Source organism: Protopterus annectens, chromosome 1.part0, assembly GCF_019279795.1.
Source record: "Protopterus annectens isolate FY-2018-M chromosome 1.part0, PAN1.0, whole genome shotgun sequence".
Lineage (NCBI taxonomy): Eukaryota > Metazoa > Chordata > Ceratodontiformes > Protopteridae > Protopterus > Protopterus annectens.
The window spans coordinates 1,771,937,108-1,771,960,749 of NC_056725.1; the positions used below are offsets into that span (position 1 = coordinate 1,771,937,108).

Genomic DNA, 23,642 nt, shown 5'->3' on the forward strand with positions numbered 1-23,642 from the left:
ACCTCCACGGTGGGATGCTCCGGGAAGGTACCAGAAGAGATAATAATACCCTGATGGGAGGAATGGAGGCTGGCTCGGGCTGGCTGCCCCTGTGGAAGGTATGAAAGAGGCTCGGGATGCAAAACCAAATCAGAGAAAGAGGTCTGATCTGAGGAAGATATGGTCATCTGATCTCTAAGCACACAGACGACACCCTCCACTACTGCGAAGGTAGAGCAACCATAGGAAGTGGAAACTGACAGATGTGATGGACTCTGTCAGATCGTCATCTCCTCTGACATCCCACAAGCAATGCAGTCAAGGAGGGAGTCAGAACCAAGATATCTAAAGCTGATGCTCCAAGGGGAAGAGATGGCTCCAACAGTTTTGGTCTTGATCCAAACACCCCTGAGCTGGCATCAATGCTTTGGTTCTGAGAGTCCTCCGGCTTTGAGGTACTTGGTGTCAGATGACTCAGAGAAACTATTGGAGTTAAAGAAACAATGAATTTTGGATCTGATGAAGATGCACCCAATGATTTGGGACCAGACTGCTACAAAATCAAATGATGGATTAGAGAAGGAGATATTAAAGTTGATTTGGATCTAAGAAGGCTCTCAGAACCCGATAGTATTGGAGCCAAGAGAAGTCCCAATTGAATTTGCATCCTTAGGAACTTTCTCATCGTTCTATCCACATCTGCTTCACACAGGCTCCTGGAGGATCAGAGAGAGAAAGCTGTAAATGACATGTCATCTAGCTGACTGTTCAAGGAATGGAGAAGACAATCTGGATGAGAGAGGTTCAGAATGTAAAGGTGGAGTATAGATCTGAGGGGATCTCTCAGATCTTGGTTTCAGATTTAACTTTTTCAATAGTTTAGCTGGTGGCTCTGATGAAGGAGCTGAAGTCGATGCCAAAGTAGCAGGGTGCTCACGGGATCTTTTGCGAGATTCCTTAGCAGCAGAGTCGTCCTTCTTGTCCTTTTTTGGGGGGGGGGTTGAGCCCTAGAGAGGATGTGTTTAGAAGGGATGAGACCCCACAGTTTATTTTTCCTATCAATTAAGGCTCGAGAGTTGAAGTCTTTAAAGATTTCGCAATCAATGCCTAGGTGTTTGGGGCCTAGACAATACATACATTCTGTGTGGGTGTCCGAATTTGTAATTTTGTGCCCACAAACCACACACTTTTTGAAACTGGATGGTTTGTCTAACATACTGACAAGTTTAAACAAGATATGAAAAAAATAATTCTGCATAAAAGGAGTGTCTATATCCTATTGCTGAATACTTAATTCATCAAATCACTATTTATCAAACCCACTTTGTCGAAACCTCTCGTCATCGAATGGCTGTTTCATCAAACCTTTTCACAGGGAAAAGTAACAGCTAGTTCCAGTAACTAAATTCTAAAAATTTAAAACCACTCAAGTGGGGGGCTTTTCCTCACAGCCTCACACCCCCCAACTACATATACCAACTCAAAGACCACTCTAAATTGGAGAAAAGTGCAAATCACTGATGATGGACAGATACTGTTTTTCTCTATGAAAACCTTCGATGAAATGGACATTAAATGAAGAGAGGTTTCAACAAAGTGAGTTCAATCAATTGTGATTCAGCAAAGCAAGTATTCGACAATATGATATAGACCCATAAAAGGAATACTATTTTTTTTTGTTAAGAAATGAAGAGAAGAAAGGGAGGGGAAAGAATTACCAACAATGGTAATTGAAGAGTACTAAAATTAGTACAGAAAGGGAAAAAAGAGGAAAGACTACCAATAATGGCATAAAAGGATACTCAACAAATTCAGGAAATGGTTCTAATGAATAAATAAATGAAATTAAGCTCACAGATATACAAGAATTTCAAATGGAGAATACCTAAAGCTTGAGAGCACAATGGCACTAAATATACAGAACCAACTGATATTGCCACCATCCTGGCAGATAGGTTCAGTGCTAACTTTACCCCCCCTCTCACCTTCCAAAGGGCCCATCTTAATACCAGAAGAATGCAAAGCCGCTGTAATCATGAATGAACAAGTAAAGACCGCACTCTCCAAAGCCAAGAACACAGCATCCATAGGACCAGACAACATCCCAGGCTGTGTACTGCATGAACTACAGAACAAACTGGCACCCCACCTAAGTACCATGTTCAGTCATAGCCTCACCTCAGGCTATGTGCCTACTGAATGGCACACAGTGACGGTTATCCCTCTCCACAAAGGGGGTGCCACCATGGACCCCGGAAACTACCGCCCCATTAGCTTGATGAGCCTGGTCTGCAAGGCCATGGAATGTATCATCTTGGAGCTTATAAACAAAGACATAAGTAACCTCCAAAGCCTGGACCTCACTCAGTTTGGGTTTGTCAAAGGTAGATCATGTCTACTAAACCTGAATTGCTTCTTTGATGCAGTTACTAGAGTCGTAGACGAGGGAAGGTCGTGCACACAGCCTATATTGACCCCGCCAAGGCTTTTGATACCATCTCCCACTCTGGAATTATAGATAAACTCACAAAACTGGGCATAAATCCCTATGTCACAAGATGGGTGGCCAACTGGCTCACTGACAGAACCTACACAGTAAAAATAGCCTACTCCATGTCCTGCTTCAGACCAGTGAAGAGGGGAGTACCACAGGGTTCAGTCCTGGGTCCTCCCCTGTTCAGCATCTACTTCTGTGAAGTGCAGGCCAACACAGAAGATCTTTGGCTAACAAAGTTCACTGATGACTGCAAACTGGGAGCCATAATAGAATCACCTAATGATGTAGACATTCTACAAAAGGGCCTCACAGAGACAGATGCTTGGTGTCAAAGTCATGGCCTCAAGCTCAATGCCAAGAAGTGCATTGTCATCCCCTTTGGGAAAAACTCGGTACCCATGAACTACCACATAGGCGGTAGCTCACTAAACACTGAAAGTGTGATAAGAGACCTCGAGACACAGGTGGACAGTAGTCTCTCCTTTGATAACCACATCGCCACAGTAGTCAGGAAATCCTTCTATGTGGCACACCTCATCACAAAAGGGTTCTCTTCTAGCAAAAAGGAGGTCATTGTTCCTCTCTACTCATCCCTCATCAGACCCATTATAGAGTGCAATGCCCCATTTGGCATGTATCTCACAAGACACCTACAACAATTGGAAAGGCCACAGAAATACCTCACAAAGAGATGCCTCACGCAGACCATCTCAAAAAACTCCAGCTCTACTCCATTGCATATCGCCTACTCAGAGGTGATCTCTGCCTAACATGCAAAGCTATGTCAAACCCAGAGCTGCTGGACATGCTACACTTAAAGAAATCCCAGTCTCTCCATACCACATGCTCCAGGGACCTAAACCTTGTCACCACAATAAACAGAACATGCTGAAGGGATAGATTCCTGTCCCAGAGACTTCCCATACTCTAGAACAAACTACCCATTCATGTCAAGCAAAGCTCCTCACTGGCCCTCTATGAAAAATCTTGACGACTGGATGGGAAATAGAAAATTCACCCCGGGGATCACGTCTGTGGCACTGCTTAACAGGGGCACAGGAAAATAATTTTCTTGGGTGGCAAAAGCCAGGGAACCTTTTTGGCTAGGTTTATACAGGCCCCAGGGCCGAAAGCCTAGTACCTACCTATGAACCTATGAGAGCTCACAATCTACATTTGTTCATAATGGCGCAAATGAGATATGAAGTATGTTAGACTGCTGGGGCATTGGGGGTAAAAGGAGGAGCTTGAGAGTTCAAGATACTACTATTTGGAAGAAGCATTCGAGTCATATTTGAGGGTCAGATCTGAAACCAACAGTTAAAGAATGAATGTAATTGGACAACATCAGATCAGTTGCTATCATGGAATAGTATCAAGAAGATAACATAACTTGAAAAGCTGTTAAATACTTCAAACTGCCACACTTCTTATTTGTGCATGGCAGTACAAAGGGTATAACAAATTTTAAAGTTGTTACAGGATCAAAGATACACATGCTTCTAGCCACTTTCTGTGAGGCACCACTAAGTGCTACAACTAAGCTGTAAAAGACTTTGCATTCCTACACTTTCTTTTAATTTTTTCCTGTCTGCCTTTTAGTACTACATTGGAGGAGCTAAACTTCATTTTTACTACTTACCATAGACATTTTCACATCCATTTTTGAACACACATGAAGTTGGTTGTGATAACGTGATTACAGCCCTACCCTTAATCCTCTATTTTGTGCTTACTAAATTTAGCATCTTTTTAGCTGATGAAAACAAATGATGACTGATCAAAACTTGGTTATTCTATTATGTGAATAATTTCATCATTTATTTTTAAACTCTTGATGGAACAGTTTATTTTCCTAGGATAATCCAGCAAAGATCAAGGTAACATAGAAATCCATTTTTTTTCCTAAAGACCACACACACATCAGTCTCCATGCTAGACCACTTGTACAACCTGTGTATGAAATAAAATTAACCTGCGTCACATTATTATGAATCAATATTAAAAGTGAAAAATAGACAAAATATTTTATGAATTCTTTTTAATATGTAACCTCCATCAAAACAAAGTTGTCTTCCCATATAGAAAGCTATGCCACTGCTTAATATGTAACTGTATAGCTAACTTCAATCAGTACTTTTTGCACAGAGATCGTAGCTCCACACAAGCACTGTAACAAAAGGCACAAGGCAGGGAAAAGCTTCAGCCTGCTACTCCAGTGATTGTCAGAGGACAGCAGTATTTAAGTTCCATTTGCATATAAACTACTGCTTCATACAGTGCACCACCACATCATCATCAGCTATGACTGTGACACTTCTTCTATGTAGTCTGCAACATCACTCAACTGAGATATCGTCCGGTCTTGTGTAAGGTCAACCACCTGGAAAACACACAGAAGTTTTACATTCAGTTCATTGCAGTTTTACTGGATCTATTCATAAAGTCCAGACAGTGAATAACTTACAATTAGCAGATACTTGTCTTGCAGCATTTTACAGCACTGCAATAATTAGAAGTTATGTACTCACCATAACGTTCCATCTGAGTAGGTGACTTCATTTGGATGCAACCTGTGGTTTCGGATCCGATCTCGGATCCGAGCCAGCATTTCAAAAGCTTAGGATCCAAGCTCCTAGCTCCTCCCTCTACCCATAATCCCCTGCCAAGCCCTAACTGACCTCAGATTGAGTTTGCCTATAGAATACTAGTATAAAAAGTATCTAAATAGATAATAAACTCTTATTGTATAAAGGTCAGGGGGATGGTTGCATCCAAATGAAGTCACCTACTCAGATGGAACGTTATGGTGAGTACATAACTTCTAAATCTGAAGTAGGCAGACTTCATTTGTCTGCAACCTGTGGAACAGAGTCCCCAGCTACCTAAATCTTGGGCGGCTGTCATGGAAGGATGTTCCGGAGCACCGCTGAGCCAAAGGATGCTCTCCCTCTGGAAACAACATCCACCTTATAATGAGAAATGAAGGTATGAGATGAGGCCCAAGTGGCTGCCGCGCAGATATCATCCAATGGCACTCGGGACTTAAACGTGGCTGAAGTGGAAACTGCCCTAGTAGAGTGAGCAGTAATCCTCTGAGGAGCAGGCCTACCTGCAGAATACAATTAGCAATCCATCTCGACAGTGTGACTTTGGAAACTGCTTTGCCCATAGCAAATTTAGCAAAGGAGATGAACAGTTGATCTGATTGTCTATGACCAGCCGTTCTGTGAATGTAAAAGCGCAATTGTCTATGAACATCTAAAGAATGCAGCTTATATTCTCCTTTATTTTTATAGTTGGGGAAAAACACAGGTAAATTGATTGATTGATTAATATTAGATTCTGAAGAAACTTTTGGAAGAAAAGATGGATTGGTCCTGAGGCACACCCTATCGGGAAAAAAGGAGAGGTAAGGCGGTTTGACGCATAGAGCCTGGAGCTCCGACACTCTTCTGGCTGATGTGATGGCTACCAAGAAAGCAGTCTTCCAGGAAAGGTACTTTAGATCTGCAGAAGCTGCAGGCTCAAAGGGGGGAGCAGTAAGGGCCTGTAGAACTAAGGATAGGTCCCAAGGTGGTACAGCTTATTTGACCAGTGGCCTCAACAGAAAAACTCCTTTAAGAAAGGTCTTGCAAAGTTTTGCAGTCATGAGGGGAGCTGACTCATGACCCACATGATAATGGGAAATTGCTGCCATTTGTACCTTTACCGTGGAAGAACTAGCCCCTTGATGAAAGAGGTCTGTTATGAAGTCCAGTACCGCAGACATAGGTACCAAAAAAGGATCAACGTTGTTCTGGATCGCCCAAACAGAAAACCTTTTCCATTTGCTCCGGTAAACCTTCCTAGTGGAAGGTTTATGAGCCGCCACTAAAATGGCCTTGACAGGTGACGAGATACCGGGAGTCCTAATCAAGGATGGAACTGGAGCAGCCAGGCTGCCAATTTCAGGGTGTGTAGATTCGGAATCGGGAGTCCTTGAGGATGGGAAATGAGATCCAGGATCGGATCCAGAATCCAGGGTGGATTCACTTTGTGAGACCATACATAAGGGAACCAAGGCTGACGAGGCCAGAACGGGGCAATGAGAATCATTGTGCTCCCCAAACTGTTGGCTTTCTGCAAGAGCCTCTGCATCAGAGGTAGTGGAGGATAGGCATAAAGGAGACCGGAAGGCCAAGCATGCACCAGTGTGTCTCTCGGGGATTCCCCAGGTGGGGGAAGTAGAGCGAAGAAACTGTCGCATTTGGCGTTTGAGTGAGAAGCAAAAAGATCGCAACAGGGTTGCCCCCAGGCGGCAAAAATCTTCTTCACTACCAGAGGATTGAGAGACCATTCGTGCGGGGAAAGAATGGTGCGACTGAGCTTGTCCGCAAGGATGTTGGATTTTCCCGGAATGTGCATTGCTACAAGAAAGCGTTTGGTGGAAATTGCCCATTCCCAGACTCTCATGGTCTCTCGACAAAGGGGATAGGACCTGGTTCCCCCCTGCTTGTTGATGTACCAGACTACCACCATGTTGTCTGTCTGGATCGCAATAGTCCCCGAAGGAAGAAGGCTGTGAAGTGCTTGCAACGCTAGGAGCACCGCCCTCATCTCCAGGCCATTTATATGCAACGAGGTCTCTGAACTGTTCCACGTGCCTTGGACAATCTTGCCCGCAGAATGCCCCCCCACCCGAGGCGAGAAGCGTCCATAGTCACCGTGGCTCGGGGGAATGTTGCACAAAAGGGTCTCCCTGCTAGAGGTTCCGGAGACTGGAGCCACCAAAACAGGGAGTCCCTGCATGCCTTGCTGACCGCTATCGGGCTGTTGAGAGAGGAGTACAGCGGGGACCACTGGACCTGTAGGGTCCATTGAAGAACCCGCATGTGTAAGCGAGCATGTAGAAGAAGTGGAATAGCTGCTGCCATTGAACCCAGGGCCCTCAGGACCGAAGCTGCCATCGGAAACGGTTGCAGGACTGCTGTGATATGACACCTCAGGCTGGACAGCCTGTCTGGAGTGAGGAAGGCCCGCATTGATCTTGTGTCCAACCTTCCTCCTATGAAATCTAAAACTTGTGTGGGGTGCAGTAAAGATTTTTCCCAGTTTATGGTGATGCCCAGCCTTGGGGCTATAAGGAGGAAATAGTCCCTGGCTGAGCACAGTAGATGCCTTGATGATGCCGTCAGGAGCCAGTCGTCCAGGTACGGAAAGACCTGTAATCCCTGGAGTCTCAGGTGGGCCGCTACTACTGCTAGTACCTTGGTGAACACCCTGGGGGCAGAGGTGAGACCGAAGGGAAGGACCCTGAACTGGTAGTGGCTGGCTCCCAGCCGGAAGCGAAGGAACCTCCTGGACCGTCTGTCCATCCGAATGTGGTAGTACGCGTCCTTGAGGTCGATAGAGCACATCCAATCGTTCTCCCGCAAAAGGGGGAGTATAGATTGTAGGGTGACCATCCGGAACTTTTGCTTGGTTACAGACAGGTTCAGCAGGGAAAGGTCTAAGATCGGTCTTAAGTCCCCCGTTTTCTTTGGCACCAAGAAGAACCTGGAGTAAAACCCTGATCTGGTCTGATCTCAGGGGACGCACTGGATGGCTCTTTTTTCTAGCAGCTGTTCGATTTTGACAGCTGCTGCCTCCCTTTGGTCGGGTGGTACATCGGGGAGGTTGCGGGATCTGGGGACTTTGCTCAGGGGAATGGCATAACCTCTGGATATCACACGAAGCACCCAACGGTCTAATGTGATTGACTCCCAAGAAGTCAGGTGCCTCGAAAAACGCCCCCCGACTGCCTCCAGAGACGGACAGCCGGGCAACTGTCAGGGAAAGGTTCTCTGGACCCAAAGTTCCTAGAAGCCCCTCTGCCTCTAGGATGGCGACCTCCCTGTCCCCCTCTGCCACGGAAGGACTGGTTATCCGGAGCAGGTTGGGACTGCTGCGACTTCCGGAACCACATCTTCTTCTGTCCCTTTTGGTTCTTCGAGAAGGACCTCTGGGGAGCTGAGAAGCGGACTCCGACGGCAGACAGCGTCTTCCTGTCCTTCTCGCTCTGGACTAATGTTTCGCGAACAGTTTTGCCAAACAAGGCAGAACCATCACAGGGGGCATTCGCGAAGGTTGCTTTGAAGGGCTCTGCGAAATCACAGTGGCGGAGCCAGGCCTGACGCCTCATGACTAGGCCCGCTCCGCTAGCTCTAGCGGCTCCCTCAGTAGCGTGAGAAAGTAGCCGCATAGAAGTATTGGAAACTGCTCTAAGAGTGGCCATACGGGTGGAGTACACGTGTTTGTCCTCACCCGACATGGACTCTGGGGGGGATGCAGCGTACTCTTTAATCAGGTCCCGCTGCATCCTGATGACATGTGCCATGTAGTTCAGCGCTCTCAAAGAGAAGGTTGCTGAACTAAAAACTCGCTTCCCAATGCGATCCATCGAGCAGGACTCTTTGCCCGGAGGATGCATAGAGGGACTCTCCTGGGCTAACTCCCTCTTGGTGGCTGCGGCCATCATCATGGCATCTACCGGGGGGCCCTTGCTCCAGTGAGTGCGGTCCGCCGGGGGGCTCAGGATACGGTCCGGACACTTGGGTACAGGCTCAACGGTGTCCGGATCCTTCCATGCTCTGGTGGATATAAGGTCCACCAGAGGATCGGCAGGAGGGGACACCCAAGAGGTAGATGGACCCACCTCGAATGCCTCCAAGAACACAGACTCGTCTGAGGAGGCCTTGGGGGCAGACCACCCCCCCCTGATCCTTAACATCACCATAATGTCTCCAAAGGAGACGTCTTCCGGGGGTGATCTTGGGGAGCCCTCCCCTTCATCCAAGTCTGTGTCTTCGGTAATGGACTCTGGGGAGTCCACGTGCCTCCTTTTGCACTTACGCTTCCGAGGCACTTCCTCGGGGGGACTGTCCGAGGAGTCCTCTTCAGTAGCCAGATGTTCCAAGGGAACTACTTGGGACATCGAGGCGGGCTGTCCCTGGGACCGGCTGATGGGAGCCTGGCCCAGCTCCAAGGGAGTGCGGGGTGGAGCCGTGGCAGGGACCGGGGGTCCGGTAGTCCTCAACAGCGCCCTTTCCACTACGTCGAAGGCCGAGGGGGAGCCAGCTTCTCTAAGCCCCGAGAGCCGACCCCCACTCGGATCCAACGCGCGGACCGGAGTCGGAGCCGAAACCGTCGGATCCGAGAGACCGGTGCGCTCCGACTTAGACGGAGTCGAAGATACACCAGCTCCCTCGGATCCGAGGCTCGGTCCTCGGCTCCGAGAGGTCGGGTCCGAAGTACCCGAAGCACTCAAGGGATGGGTCGGATCCAAGATGCGCCGACCTGTCGGATCCGACCCACCCCCGGATCCAACTCTGCCCGGCACCGACAGCTCCGAACCCGGGATGTGGGTCGATGAAGGAGCCAAGGGGGCGAAAAAAGGGGTCGAAGCCCCTCCCGGATGGGGGGGGGGGCTAAGAGCACTCCCATTTGCATCTGGGCCTGGATGAAACGCCTCATCATCCGGTCCATGTCTGCTTCGGACATTGAAAAGGTGGATCTAGATGAGGCCACCGAAGCGGACCTAGAGAGCCGCCTTGGGGATCTCACTGAAGGGCTAGCCTCCTCCTCCTCGGGCCCAGAAGAGAACCAAGGGGAGTGGAGCCGAGGAGGAGGAGATCTAGAAGACACAGGGGAGGCCCGTTTAGACGGAGGAGCCGAGCTTGAGGCCTCGGCTCTCCGTTTGTGGTGCCTCTCCTTGTGTCTCTCCTTCTTCTCTTTCTCCCTTATAGTCTCCCTCTCCTCCGGCTTTTTGGTGGGAGGTTGAGTCCCTGCCGGGGGAGGGGAGACCGTAGCACCCACGGAAGGCTGCTGGCTAGTAGGGGCAGAGGCCGGAGCCGCATCTGGAGGGAGAAGTCCCGCCAGAACAAGCTTCGACCTCCGCTCCCTTAAAGCTCGGGGGTTGAACCCTGCACATATGGTACAACCAGATGACAGGTGTTCAACCCCCAAGCATTTAACGCACCGAGTGTGGCCATCCGCTGGGGACAGCTTGTGGCCACACTCGGTACATTTAGAAAACACTGCCTTATGGGCTTCTGACATCTTAAGCCCTAACAGGCCTAACACACACAGTTAAAGAACAAACACACAAACTACGCAAAATCCGTGAAAAAAATTAACAAGGTAAAGAGAGGAAAGCCTAACACATACACACAAATTAACTAAATATTAAAATTTTAAAGTTTTCCAGTCAAAAACTCTTATCTTAACCAGGAGCTCGAGGAGTCTGTTGCAACTTGAAAAGCGGCAAATGAAATCTGAGGTCAGTTAGGGCTTGGCAGGGGATTATGGGTAGAGGGAGGAGCTAGAAGCTCGGATCCTTAGCTTTTGAAATGCCGGCTCGGATCCGAGATCGGATCCGAAACCACAGGTTGCATACAAATGAAGTCTGCCTACTTCAGATCAAGTTTTTCTGTGTTGAAGAGCACTATACAATCAATAATAAATCATTACAAACTCTGGCTGGAGTTAAACAAAATGGAAAGTTGTGCTTAATGAATGATGCTTAGCAGCCACGGCATTTGTAAGGTTCTGCAATAAATAAGCCAATAGCTGACTCCCCATTAACAACAAAATACATCAAAGCCATCTAAATGCAATGCAATCGAACAGCAGTTTGCTGAACAAGGGGAAAACATGTAATTCACAAGGAACAATACCAGGCACATACCCGATTTACAAAAGGTTAACTAAACGGAAAGGACAATGCTCTTCAATACAGTATAATAAAACACACAAAAGCACTTTGCAAAATTTCAGATTTTAATAATCTTGACAGTTTATTATACAGCATTAAGGCTAAGAGCTACTAACAAGCTTCATCCTTTAGTCCTGGGTTTTACTCTTCATGTGATTAATGTGTGATTCTCTAAGAAAGTCATTTAACCAGACAGTACTCTCTGGTCATCAAAAAGACACACTTGTGCCTAGTGGGTTTACCTATTTAAAATAAATATGATAACCAGACACAGAACTCGAAACCAACTATTCCACAGTAAATATACAAGTCCACCATGAAAATCACTGTGAAGATAGGTGAAACAGCTACTTGTACAAAAAGCTAATACTTTATTAAAATAATAATAGGTTAAGTGCTTTCATCTAAAAATACCTTAGACTTTAATAAATTATTAGCTTTTTGTACAAGTAGCTGTTTCACCTATCTTCATGGTGATTTTCATGGTGGACTCGTATATTATTTAAAACAAATACATGAATGAATAAATAAATTAAATACACAGCAGTGTAAAGCAATAATTAAGTAGTGTTAGTATAGTAAGACATAAAACAATCAAATATTAAAGGAAATATCCAAACAATACAAAAGGAATGAAATTTGAAAGAAATAATAACCAAGAACCACACTATTCCTAAAGGAAAATGTTAAATCATCCTCTGGAAGAACATCATAACAAAAATTGCTGAATATTAAGTACAAGATTAGAATATTTACCCTGAGATTTTTTTTTTTTTAATTTTAGGAAATCCGAATACTGAATGTTGACCAAGACAGATTCCCCTTAAGGTAAGTGGAAGACAAGTGAACGATGTTTCACCAAACTGTGTTTGACTGAAGACTTTTCTAACTCGGGGAAGACTCCTCCTCCACCTTCAACTAAGTATAAACTATTGTAAGTTTGTAGAGTACTTTATGGCGAGTTATATTTCTTCAGAGGAGGTTTTGCAATGGTTAGGCAATTTAGTAAAACAATGTTTCACCTAATCACACCTGAATCATTTGTTCAACCATCAGTAAAATGTTTTCTATTTTGTTTGCTTTATTTATTTTTATTTTTTTAAGAGTTTGCTTACCAGTCCCTACTTCTTAATCTCTTGTTGTTTATGTCACTGAGCTATCATACTGATAGGGTGCGTCTTCCCTTACCAGTGGGCATAGAGAAACATTTAAGTATCCAGGCACTGTCCAACCTATGTCAAGAAGCGAGTAGCAATCTTTTTTTGCTTTGTTGTTGACCTTCCATAACAATACTTCCCCCCCATTTGCTTGTATGTTGGAAAGAGGGATTTACAGCATTAAAAGATGAATGCCAATATTTTTAATATTCAGTTATGGAACCCAGTATGGACTGAATGACAGGGAAATCCTTCAAGAAAGCTTCCAAACAGTATCAAATTCAATTTCAGATGAAGACGATTCTATGATACATTATGATGCATATTAATGCAAAAGACATACAAAACAAAAAAGTTCCAAGAGTTGAATAAAATCTGTTTCTAATACAGGTGCAGACACCCAGTAGTAGCAAAATATCAACTGCACAAATATCTTTGGGGGGGGGGGGGGTTACTTCTTAGAACTGCTACTGCAAATCTTTCATCATCACCACTGGCCAAGTGATACTATGAACAATATTTAACAAACTTATTTTCAGCATTCTGGTTAGTAGACATGTTTCACTAGTCAGATTGATTTTTGCTTTTTGAGAATCACTAAAGACATCTGGTTTCCATTTAGTAAAATATTATTTAAACCAAGACAGAATAACAGAATGTAGATTTGCTCAGTCAAGTTCATGACATTTCTTTTGTAAAGCCAGTCATGTTTTAGTATTACAAACTAAGCAAATGGACTTCCTTTGCAGTAGCCATTATTCATTAATATGCAACCTAAAGCTTTCTTTTAAACAGGTTCCCTCTTCACATTTGAACTACTGTCTAGAATGTTATTACATTTTGATTTGTAACTATGTCATGGCTGAAAATGTGTTCTTTCTGGTTCAGCCCACTCACCTACTCAAAATAAAACTAATATGTAAAATAAAGCTATTCTTAGGTCCGTTTTTGCCCTGATGTCATTAGAAAGCTGCCTGCCTACTTTGTTACAGAAAAATGGAATCCACTACGACTCTCTCTGAAGATGTTTATAGTGGTTGATTCAAAAGAAACGTGTGGTCCATAGGAGAGGACCACTCAATGATTTTACTACTTTCTATGTAGTACCTAAAAAGTCCACTGTATACCCACATAATACTGCCTCCTTTTACCACAAAAAGGGTGTGCCATGAAAAACTACTGACAATGGATTTAAGAGGGGAGACTGTAACACTACTGTGGGTAGAAAAAATAAATTATGTGCGTGATCACCACGTGTGGTAGATGTGAAACTTCTGCAAGGAAGTGTGAAGGAAAGCAAACGGTACATATACAAGCTCCTTCGCACTTCCTGACAGAAGTTTCACTTTTACAATGTGTGGCAATCACGCACAGACGACTTTTTTTTTGCTGTTGTTTTTCAGAACTGCATTCCACATCTACTCCCCTGTGTGTTTACAAATACTGCTTTTTAATCAACAGAATTGACATTCATTTTTCTTTACGTAAGAATTCCACCTAACTGACCGAGTTAACATATCAGCAAGCCTCCTTTTTGTTATACAGTCATATTCCAAGTACCTAAAGTCAAAGTTAGAATACCGATGGCGGACATCAAACAAATACCATGCATCAATACACAGTTGTGGAATTACATGCAGTAAATATATACACAATGAATCACGTCACTACTGAGACCACTGTTCTCCGCAATTTTGCTGTAAAAATTTCAGTAAAAATGATCTTCAGACAGACAAAAATGTTGGTTACTATATTTTCTTATATTATGCTGAATTAATTACGGGCTCACCATAATAATTTGAAAGTATTCCGACATCCATATGCTTCCCTGATTTTCAGCCCAGGAAAACTGAATTCTATTATATGCATAGACATTTAGGTATTTTACTGATGTGCTTTTACCTGTTTACAAATACAACAGGCAGAAAAAAAAACAGAACAGCCTATTTCAGTCAGCCTAAAATCCCAAACAGTGTACCTCCCAAACCTCTTGTTGCTACACAATCCACACTGTGATTCAGCAAGCTGCAATCTTACTCATAAATATTTATGAAAACTCATACCAATGATTCAAAAATCATAAACTTTCACTGTGTGTGTGTGTGTGTGTGTGTGTGTGTGTGTGTGTGTGTGTGTGTGTGTGAGATCGCTTGCTCCCTTTAACTTTTCATTTTGTGTGTGTATTTGAAAAGCTGAAGTAGAAGTATGGAAGTCAAACTCCGCCCTTAAGGGTGGAGTTTGTGTTATGTACTTCCATCTCACTTTTCCGTTCCACTCAGAACTCTCACACCATCCCATAAGAAGTTTCACTTCAAAAAAATACATATCGCATAGACAATGTTGAGTTATAAACACACATGTTGTAAATAGAAAAACAAAAGGTAACACTAACATTTTGACTTTTTTTTTCAGACTCAACCTGATGGGAAAGAAGCTTAACATTACATTATTTTCCTTTGTGTTACTTCTGAAGACCTTCATGTTGAAAAGTCAACTTATCTTTTACTTTCTACTTATGGAGTATCTTAGTTGCTCAGCTTTGTCTTACTTCAGAGCCAAACTAAGAGGCAACATTTTTTTTTGTTACCTTACTTTACAGATATGGTACATCATGCTGTGCCACTTTTGCAAATGGCCAACTGTGCGCTAATGCAAAATTGTCTTAAACACAGCTATATAAATAAACTTCCTGTAACAGTTGATGTCCAAATGACCACTGCTGTAGAAGCATTAACTATTATGTGTTATTTCCTGCACAGGATGCAACAGTAGGACAGGTTCCAAAGCATAAGAATACCTTCCACATATTCACTGCATTGGAAGTTTTTTTTAAACACCTTTATTGAATTATCACTTGTGGCATAGGCAAATTTACATTTATATAAAAACAATCAAAATGTATTACCAAGTTCACATTTACAAACATTATACTTCGCATATATTGCTATATATCATATAAGCTAAGCAACATTTCATAAATTATTCAATTCCTTCCCCCTTTTTTAAACGAGACATTTTTATTAAACCATCACTACCAAACACGGGAAATCACACATTTATATAAACAAAAACAAAACAAACCAACACAATCCTAGTTGCAAGCATTTTACATCACAAACCATATAAACACTCCCAGTTGCAGATATTATACACCAGTCATAATCTACCCAATCATTTTCAGGCAAACATTACATAACTCACTTAAGTCCTGTCTTCTTTTAAACCACATTCCTCTCCCGTATGTATTGTTCCCACAATTCCCATTTTTTTTCCTATGTAGTTTGCTCCTACCCTTTTCTAAATATCTCAATTCCAGTTCTTTTATCTTTGTTACTATATTCACTACTTCTTGTATAGTTGGTTTAGATTTCCATTTTCTAGTAACTGCTTTTTTGGCAGCCACCATAATTAGACACAGCTGTCTAGGCAGTTCCAATTCTGTATCATAGCTCAGAAAAATCATCTCCCTCATCACACCAACCTGCCCACCCAGCATCTCTGATGGTGTATCTCGCAGGTAATCCTTAAAGTCTGCCAGCTCACTGCACTCCCAGAAAATATGTTCTTGATTACCTCTTTCTTCCCCATCACACCTCCAACATTTGCTGCCTACCTGAAGAAAACTTCTCTGGAGTCTACTTGGGGTATAAAAATATCTATGTAAACATTTCCAAGCAAAAATCCTAAATCTTCTAGATTTTGTTGCATATTTGGGAGACATAGATATATCCTGTTGTTTCTTTGTGAATTGCTTATCCAGTCTCTCTTCTCAATCCTTTCTAACCTCCTCTAATTGATTTTTATAGTTATCATGCAATATTTTATATGCTCTACTAATCATTGCTTTTTTTAATGGCAGGTTCTGATCTAGATTCTACTAAAATCTCTACCAGTGCTGGTCTTTCATTTAGGACCCCCTATTTATTTCTCTTTGCCTGTACTCTGATAGCAATCCTTGATAGGGAAGGCACTCTCTAACCTGCAGTCCAAATACATTTTTAGTGCCTTTCCATTCTGTCATCTTTCCCTCTCTAGATATTTGCTCCCAATACCTTGATTCATTTGCCAGTTTTCTTCAATGAATCCCAGCCCCTCTTGCCTACTATCTATATCCCTAATTGCAGTCATCCCTATTGGCAGAATCTCCTTTCTTCATTCTTATGTTGGCTTAGTTCTTAGGATAATTTCTGCTACTTTATGGATATATTTTGTTTGATTATTGTTATTTTCCTTAAAGGCCTGCATCCACAATCCCAGTCTCTCATTGTTTCTTGAGCTTCTGCCCTGTTTCATCATTATCCCTTTCCACCTCTGAAATACCCCTTGAATTTGGGTAATCCCAATCTGCCCTGTTCTACTGGAAGAATCAGTTTACCTCACTTGACTTTTGCTGTCTTCCCCTCCCAGATAAAGTTGTTCAGCTCTTTACTAATTGCTATCCACAACTTCTCCTCTGCTTGATAAAACATACCTGTGTATAAGACTAAAGGGACTAAAAACATTTTAACTGATTGCGTTTTACTATCTGTACCCATAAAACAAAGCTTCCATTTTCTCAGATTTTGTATTACACTTTGTTTAGTTTCTTCCCACATAGTCTTAGCTGCCACAACAGAATATTTTTTTTAATTCATACTTCTAAATACTTCATTTTATCATGTCCTCATAAATATGGATATTGCTTAACCAATTCATGTGTGGGTACTTAATTTACCGCTATTGCCTTTGTTTTAGCTTCCTTAATTTTGTATCCCAAAATGTCCCACAACACTATAATGTCTCTTTCTGGTTTTGTCAGGTATAAAGTATCATCTGCAGATAGAGCCATCTTTTCTTGACTACCATACCACTTATATCCCTGAATTTTCTTCACCAGTAGTTCTAAATATAATGCAAATAATTCTAAATATAATGCAAATAACAAAAGGGAAAGAGGCAACCCCTGCCTGACTCCTCTGCTCAAGCAGAAATGATCAGACAGGACCCAACCCACTTTACTTTTCACCTCCGATCCCTCATATGTCCTCCTAATCAACCTTATAATTTTTTTTCAGGAAATGCAAATGTTTCTATTGCCCCTGCTCATAAAGTCCCAACCTACTCTGTCAAATGCTTTCTCTGCATCAAGACCCGCCAACAACAATGGTATTTTCTTACATTCTGCTTCCCTCTGGATCCTCAATGTTCTGATAATGTTATCAAATATTTGCCTCCCTTCCACAAAACCAGAGTGATCCATATATACAATTTGGCATTACGTTGCCATTCTTTTAGCTATTATAGGCATGAACACTTTATAATCATGGTTTAGTATTGAAATGGGCCTGCATGAAGCTGGATCTGATGGATTTCTACCCTCTTTACGTATTACAGCTACCACTGTTTTCTTCCAGGATGTTGGTACTTCTCTTAAAATACTGAAACAAAACCTTCTAGATCTTTATCATTTTTTCCCTCCTAGCTTCCAAACTTCCGCGGGAATACCATCTGTTCCTAGGGGCTTTCATGTAGACTTGTTATATATCACAATTTTTATGTCCTCTCCTTCTATCTTGTTAATAACTGAGCCTCATCTACATCTAACTTTGGCATATTTAATTCTTCCATAAACATTTACATTTGTATCTTTTCTTGATTTCCATATTTCTCTGCTTTATACAGACTTTCTTAGAATTTCCAAAATATTTCTAATACCTCTACAGAATCTCGTTACCTTCCTTGCTATAGGCTCCCTAAGCTTGGTGACAGCCCTTCCTACTTTCTGTTGTCTGAGTTGTTGTGCTAAAAGGTTTTGTGCTCTAGTGTTGTTATAAAAAAAACAGTTGCTTAACAGCAATCTTTCTAAACTTGTGCATATTATCAAGGTAATCCCATATGTTCTGATTAGCATTCTACAGTTGATCCTCTTCTAGTTCTGTGAGATTCCCCCTATTCTGCAATATTTTAACATTTGTCAGTGTCGCTAAATAATTCTTGTTACTTCTATTTTTAAACTCTATCTTAATTTTATCCCACTCCTTAGCTATATTTTCAGAAGATATTTCTATCCTCTCTAATAGCTCCTGAATAATCTCCACTACCCAGTTCTTAAATTCCTCTCTTTTCAACAGAGAGGTAGGAAAGTGCTGGTCTCTCATTTTTATTTCATTACCCTGTGTTTTTATTTTAGTTATTATTGGCACATGATCTGAAATAGTTATTGGGTGCGTATCAAGACCTTCAATTAAATACACATGTTCCTGTGAAATGTAAATTTTGTCTAACCTAGCCCAGTTTTTTATCTTGGGGAGCAATATTTAAATTCACTCTGAATTCCTATTATTCAATTCACATCTTCCATGCCAAATATTTTCATAAATGTCTTCAAAAATCTACTCTCCTTTGTTATACATTCCCTTCTGGGTCCCCCAGACACATCTTCACTGCTGCAAATCACATTCTCGTCTCCACCTATAATTAATATTCCTAGTGAAAACGTATTTCTCCTAGAATTTTCATAAGCTCCGTTATAGCAGTTTTAGGTGGAATACAAATACATGCCAGTGTAATCCTACTCTCTTACCAGTAGCCCCATAGCACTACAATTCTGCCATTATCTTTTTTTATCTTAAATTCATAAGTAAGTACTAGGCTATCTGCCGGAGGGTATCTATAAGCCTAGCCAGAATGTGTTGGCTTTCACCGCACCCTTAGATTAGTTCCCTGTGCCTCTGTCCAGCAGAGCCATTAGATCCCTGTGCCACTGTCCAGCAGAGCCACTGCAGTGATCCCCAGGGTAAATTTTCTGTTTCCCATCCACTCATCAAGGTTTCTCTTGAAGAGTGTTAGTGAGGGGCTTTGCCTAATGTAGATTGGAATCCTGTTCCAAAGCATGGGGAGTCTCTGGAACAAGAATCTATCCCTTCAGCATGTCCTGTTTATCGTTGTGGAGAGGTTTAGATCCCTAGAGCGTGTGGCTCTCGGGGATTTGTTTTTTTTTTAGGTGGAGCATGTCCATCAATTCTGGGTTGGACATGGCCTTGTATGTCAGGCAGAGATCACCTCTGAGTAAGCGGTATGCAAACAAGTACAGCTGGAGTTTCTTCAGTCGGGCTGCATAGGACATTTGTTTCAGGCCTGTAATCCTCTTGGTGAGGTACTTCTGTGGTCTTTCAGGCTTTTGCAGGTGTCTTGTAAGGTACATCCCAAATGGGGCATTGTACTCTATGATGGGTCTAATGAGTGATGAGTACAGGGGCACAATAACCTCTTTTGTTCTAGATGCGAACCCTTTTGTGATTAGGTGGGCCACATAGAAGTATTTTCTAACCACCTTGACAATATGATTATCAAAGGAGAGATTACTATCTACTTGGATCCCCAGATCCCTTACTACACTTTCTGTATTTAGGGGACTACTATGTATGTGGCAGTTCGTGGGTACTTTGTTTTTCCCAAAGGGGATGACTATGAACTTTTTGGCATTTAGCTTGAGGCCATGATTTTGACACCAGGTATCTGTCTCAGTGAGACCCTTCTAAAGGATGTCTGCATCAGCCGGAGAGTCAATTGTGGTTCCCAGTTTGCAGTCGTCAGCGAACTTGGTCAGCCATACTCCTCCTGTGCTTGCCTGTACCTCTGAGAAGTATATACCAAACAGGAGGGGTCCCAGGACTGAGCCCTGGGGGACGCCACTTGTAACCGGTTTAGAGTCAGACTTAGAGCCTGCAACACTCACCATGTGTGTTCTATCCGTGAGCCAATTGGCAACCCATGTTGTGACGTAGGGGTTTATGCTCCGGCTGGTGAGCTTGTCTATAATACCAGAATGGGGAATGGTGTCGAAAGCCTTTGCGAGGTCTAGGTAGGCTGTGTGGACCTCCTTTTCCCTCGTCTAAAGCCTTGGTAGCTGTCTCAAAGAAGTCCACCAGGTTTCTTCTATCACTACTTGAGCTCCTCTTGAAATTAATACAAGTACTCCTCTTTTCCTTTGCCCCAGGTATCCCGGTGAATAATCATCCTGAAAACCTTTCTTTATAAAATTCACATTTTCAGTTCTTTCTAAGTGTGTCTCCAGTAACATAGCTACTTGCACTCTAAATTTTTAGTATAGTCCACTGCTCTTTCATATTCATCTGTGAGACCATTAACATTTAAAGACATTACAGAAAGCATCATTGTATTAAAAAGTTATTATTCCCACCTTTTATGTATAGCACCTTTTTTGTTAAATGTCGAATTCCAGCTTTTGTGTTATATGCATACACTGTTTGACAGGTTGAACTTTTATACAGTTGTTTGTTGTCATATCCATTTGTGCCTATGTCACATCTTACAAAACTTTTTGTTTTATTGAAAGCCCTCAAACAAAAAAATACATAAACAAACTAACCCTCCCCAAAAACCTATTAACTTAATGCTAACACACAAAACTATGTAGACCTTCAAATATTGGAGTTTTACCCTCCTAATAGGAATGCATATCCCAAACTAATAGCCACACACTCAGACCTGAGTTAACCTAAATGAAAGATTACCCAGACTAAGACATATGTTGCAGCCTGTGCTTCTAAGTACTAAGTGTTTTTGTCTTATCTTTATACTGTAGCCCTCCCAGCTGATAAAAACCCCTGAATGCTTTCAGAGCACATTATCTCATAGCCAGTTTCTCTTTTCTACCCCCTTACCAGTCAATCCCTCTCCACCAAACTGTAACCAATTTCTGTTTATCAGATTGTCTCCATGGAGACATGAGGACCAGATACAGAATTGCTACTAAGCATACATTCATTTGCTAGAAAAAGCCTCATAATATTTGTGATGATAGGAGGTAGATGCCAGGAGGAGTACGGCAATGGGTGTGTAACATATGACAGCCCAGCTAGCTGGAAGTTTGTAAAAAATTATATGTCACTTGTATATCAAACTGATTTGTACTGATGCTTGTGTTGAAAAATGTATTTGTAAAGCTGCTTGTGTTAAAATGCATCAACAGTGTTTCTTGCTGTACAGAAATGTACATGCATTATTGTAACTGTTTAAATGTATACATTGTAACGGCATACACTGGGAGAGAATAGATTAATCCACCTGGCTTTGAAAAATATTCCTGAAATTAAATTACTTTATGGATTAAGCCATAAATATGCTATTCCACAGTTTTGAAGGGAGACAGAGATGCAATGTCTTTGCTAGAGTACGGTTTATTAGCCCCTGTAGGAAGAAGGGAAGTGCTTTATGGTTTTATGACTCCAAGAGCTGCAGCAGATCTGAGCAAAGCTATATGTGTATGGTAACACACAGGTGCTAAAATCCTGGCAGCTTCTAGTGAAGGGGGATAGTGCAGGAAAAAGAGTCAGGTAACCAGATGTGTGTGATGTCATTCTGTAAGCAAGAAATAATATTTAGGTATTAGTAGGAGATTGCTCTCAGCATTCTGTATTCTGTCTTGGATCTGACAAGGACCACTCACCCACATTATCTTGCCTTGCTCTATTCAGTAAGTAGGAAGAGTAATTCTTTAAATTAGTCAGGAAAATATAGTTAGAATAGTTAAGCATTGTTTTTTTTCTGTAACCTGTGTTATTTTCAATATTTTCTGTGACTGAAATTCTGGTATTTGCTGTAAATAGATATTTAGTAGTTTCATGTTCTTTTATTAGTTATTAAATACATTTAAAAAATCATTGTGGCTGGTCCTTTTTAGAAAGTATTTAAGTTTTGAGAGTATTTGCACATATTTATTTGGTGATAACTCTGGCCAATCCTAAAAGCCTGGCTGCTTGGTCAACATTACCATTTGTATTAATATAAATTTCACTCAGTATAATTGGATACCCTTTTAAGAGCCTTATAGTAACTGACTGGTGTTCTGGTGGTAGTGAATCTACCTTATAGTCTGGGCAAAGTTGATAGAGCGGGTAATCTGTGCCAACCTTTCCCAGACATGTGTGTGTGTGTGTGTGTGTGTGTGTGTGTGTGTGTGTGTGTGTGTGTGTGTGTGTGTGTGTGTGTGTAAATTAAATCTCAGAGTGCACGTGTCAGCTACTTGGAGCAGAGAGAGTGGTGGAGGACTTGGCTTGGACACTTGGCTGAGGACTTAACTCTACAGCTGTGCCAGTGGGGAGCCTTAATGGGGAATTGGGGAGAGACAGAGAGAGAAATCCAGACCCCGGGTTGAGTGTGTTCCCTGTATGCTCTTAAGGGAAATTGTGCTCAATGCAGAGAAGTCTGCATTTTGAAATACTGAGTGTATCCATTTGTATTCCAACTGTACGTCCTTCTCCAGTGTCAGTGGTGAGTACTCAGGCTCCTTGATTACTTGCCCAGAGTGGGGATGTCACAGCTGATCCCTGCTGGACCCTGAAGTGGGATCTGCTAGGCCTTCACCCAGGTCAGCTTGTACTCTCTTGTTTTCTGTGTAGTCTCTCTCTCTCCCCTGGTCCTCCTCCCTTCTCTGCCTGGCCAGTGAGGCAGAAGATGATCAGAATTTAGGGTCATTTTTACTGAATCTCGAGGCTACACCTGCAGAAATCCCTTGATAATCTTAAGTGACTTAGCCTTGCCCTCCAGTTTTTTTTTTTTTAATACAGCTAGGGCTTTGGGTTGGAACAGAAAATCCTTGGCTAGAGATGCATCCAAGACTTCTAACTTTATACAGTCTGGAAAAGAACATCAGATTTATAATGGAATGAATGTTTAGCCACCTGAGAACAGGAGCTACCGATGTCTAACAATTCTTTGTGGAGCATTACATCTTCCATCCTCTCTAGTTTTTCTTTCATTTGGTCCAGGAGGGCTTCCTAGAATTTGACTATATGAAACTGACAATTCAGAGTTCAAATGGCCAGGATAGTGGCAGTGTAAACTTTTCTGAAAAATCTATCCAGGGTTTTACCCTCTTTGTTAGGCAAGGGACTGACTGCTGTGCCTCTGGTTCCCTTGGGATCTGAGGAAACCACCTCAAGGTTGACAGCTAGGTTCATGAAGAGATGTTTAACGAAATTCAGATCTATACAAAATGGTCCATCTTCTTAGCGGCAGGTGGTTGAGAATCAAGCTGCAGAAAAACATCAGAAATATCATCCATAAGGAATGGCTAGAGGTTTATGCTCATGAACTGTAAGAAATGTTCTGATTCTTTTCTTAAACTGGATATAATTCTGGGCCTCCCAGTTGAAATAGGGTCATAGGTTCATACTAGGCTATCTGCCCTAGGGCATTTATAAGCCTAGCCAGAGTTGTGTGGCTTTCACCACCCCTTAGGTTGAAGAATACTATACCCATTAGTTTGCTC

At 42.4% G+C, this 23,642-nt stretch overlaps 1 protein-coding gene across 7 annotated transcripts in view; it reads right to left on the reverse strand.

Annotated features, from left to right (window-relative positions):
* Positions 1 to 4,500: 4,500 nt before the first annotated feature.
* CEP43 (centrosomal protein 43) overlaps positions 4,501 to 23,642 on the reverse strand; it is a 2,274,574-nt gene continuing 2,255,432 nt past the window's right edge. For all 7 annotated transcript variants that reach the window (XM_044069398.1, XM_044069434.1, XM_044069407.1 and 4 more), the window contains one exon: positions 4,501 to 4,859. In XM_044069398.1, coding sequence (XP_043925333.1) covers positions 4,779 to 4,859 — 81 coding nt within the window. In that variant the 3' untranslated portion in view covers positions 4,501 to 4,778. The remainder of the gene's footprint in view (positions 4,860 to 23,642) is intronic.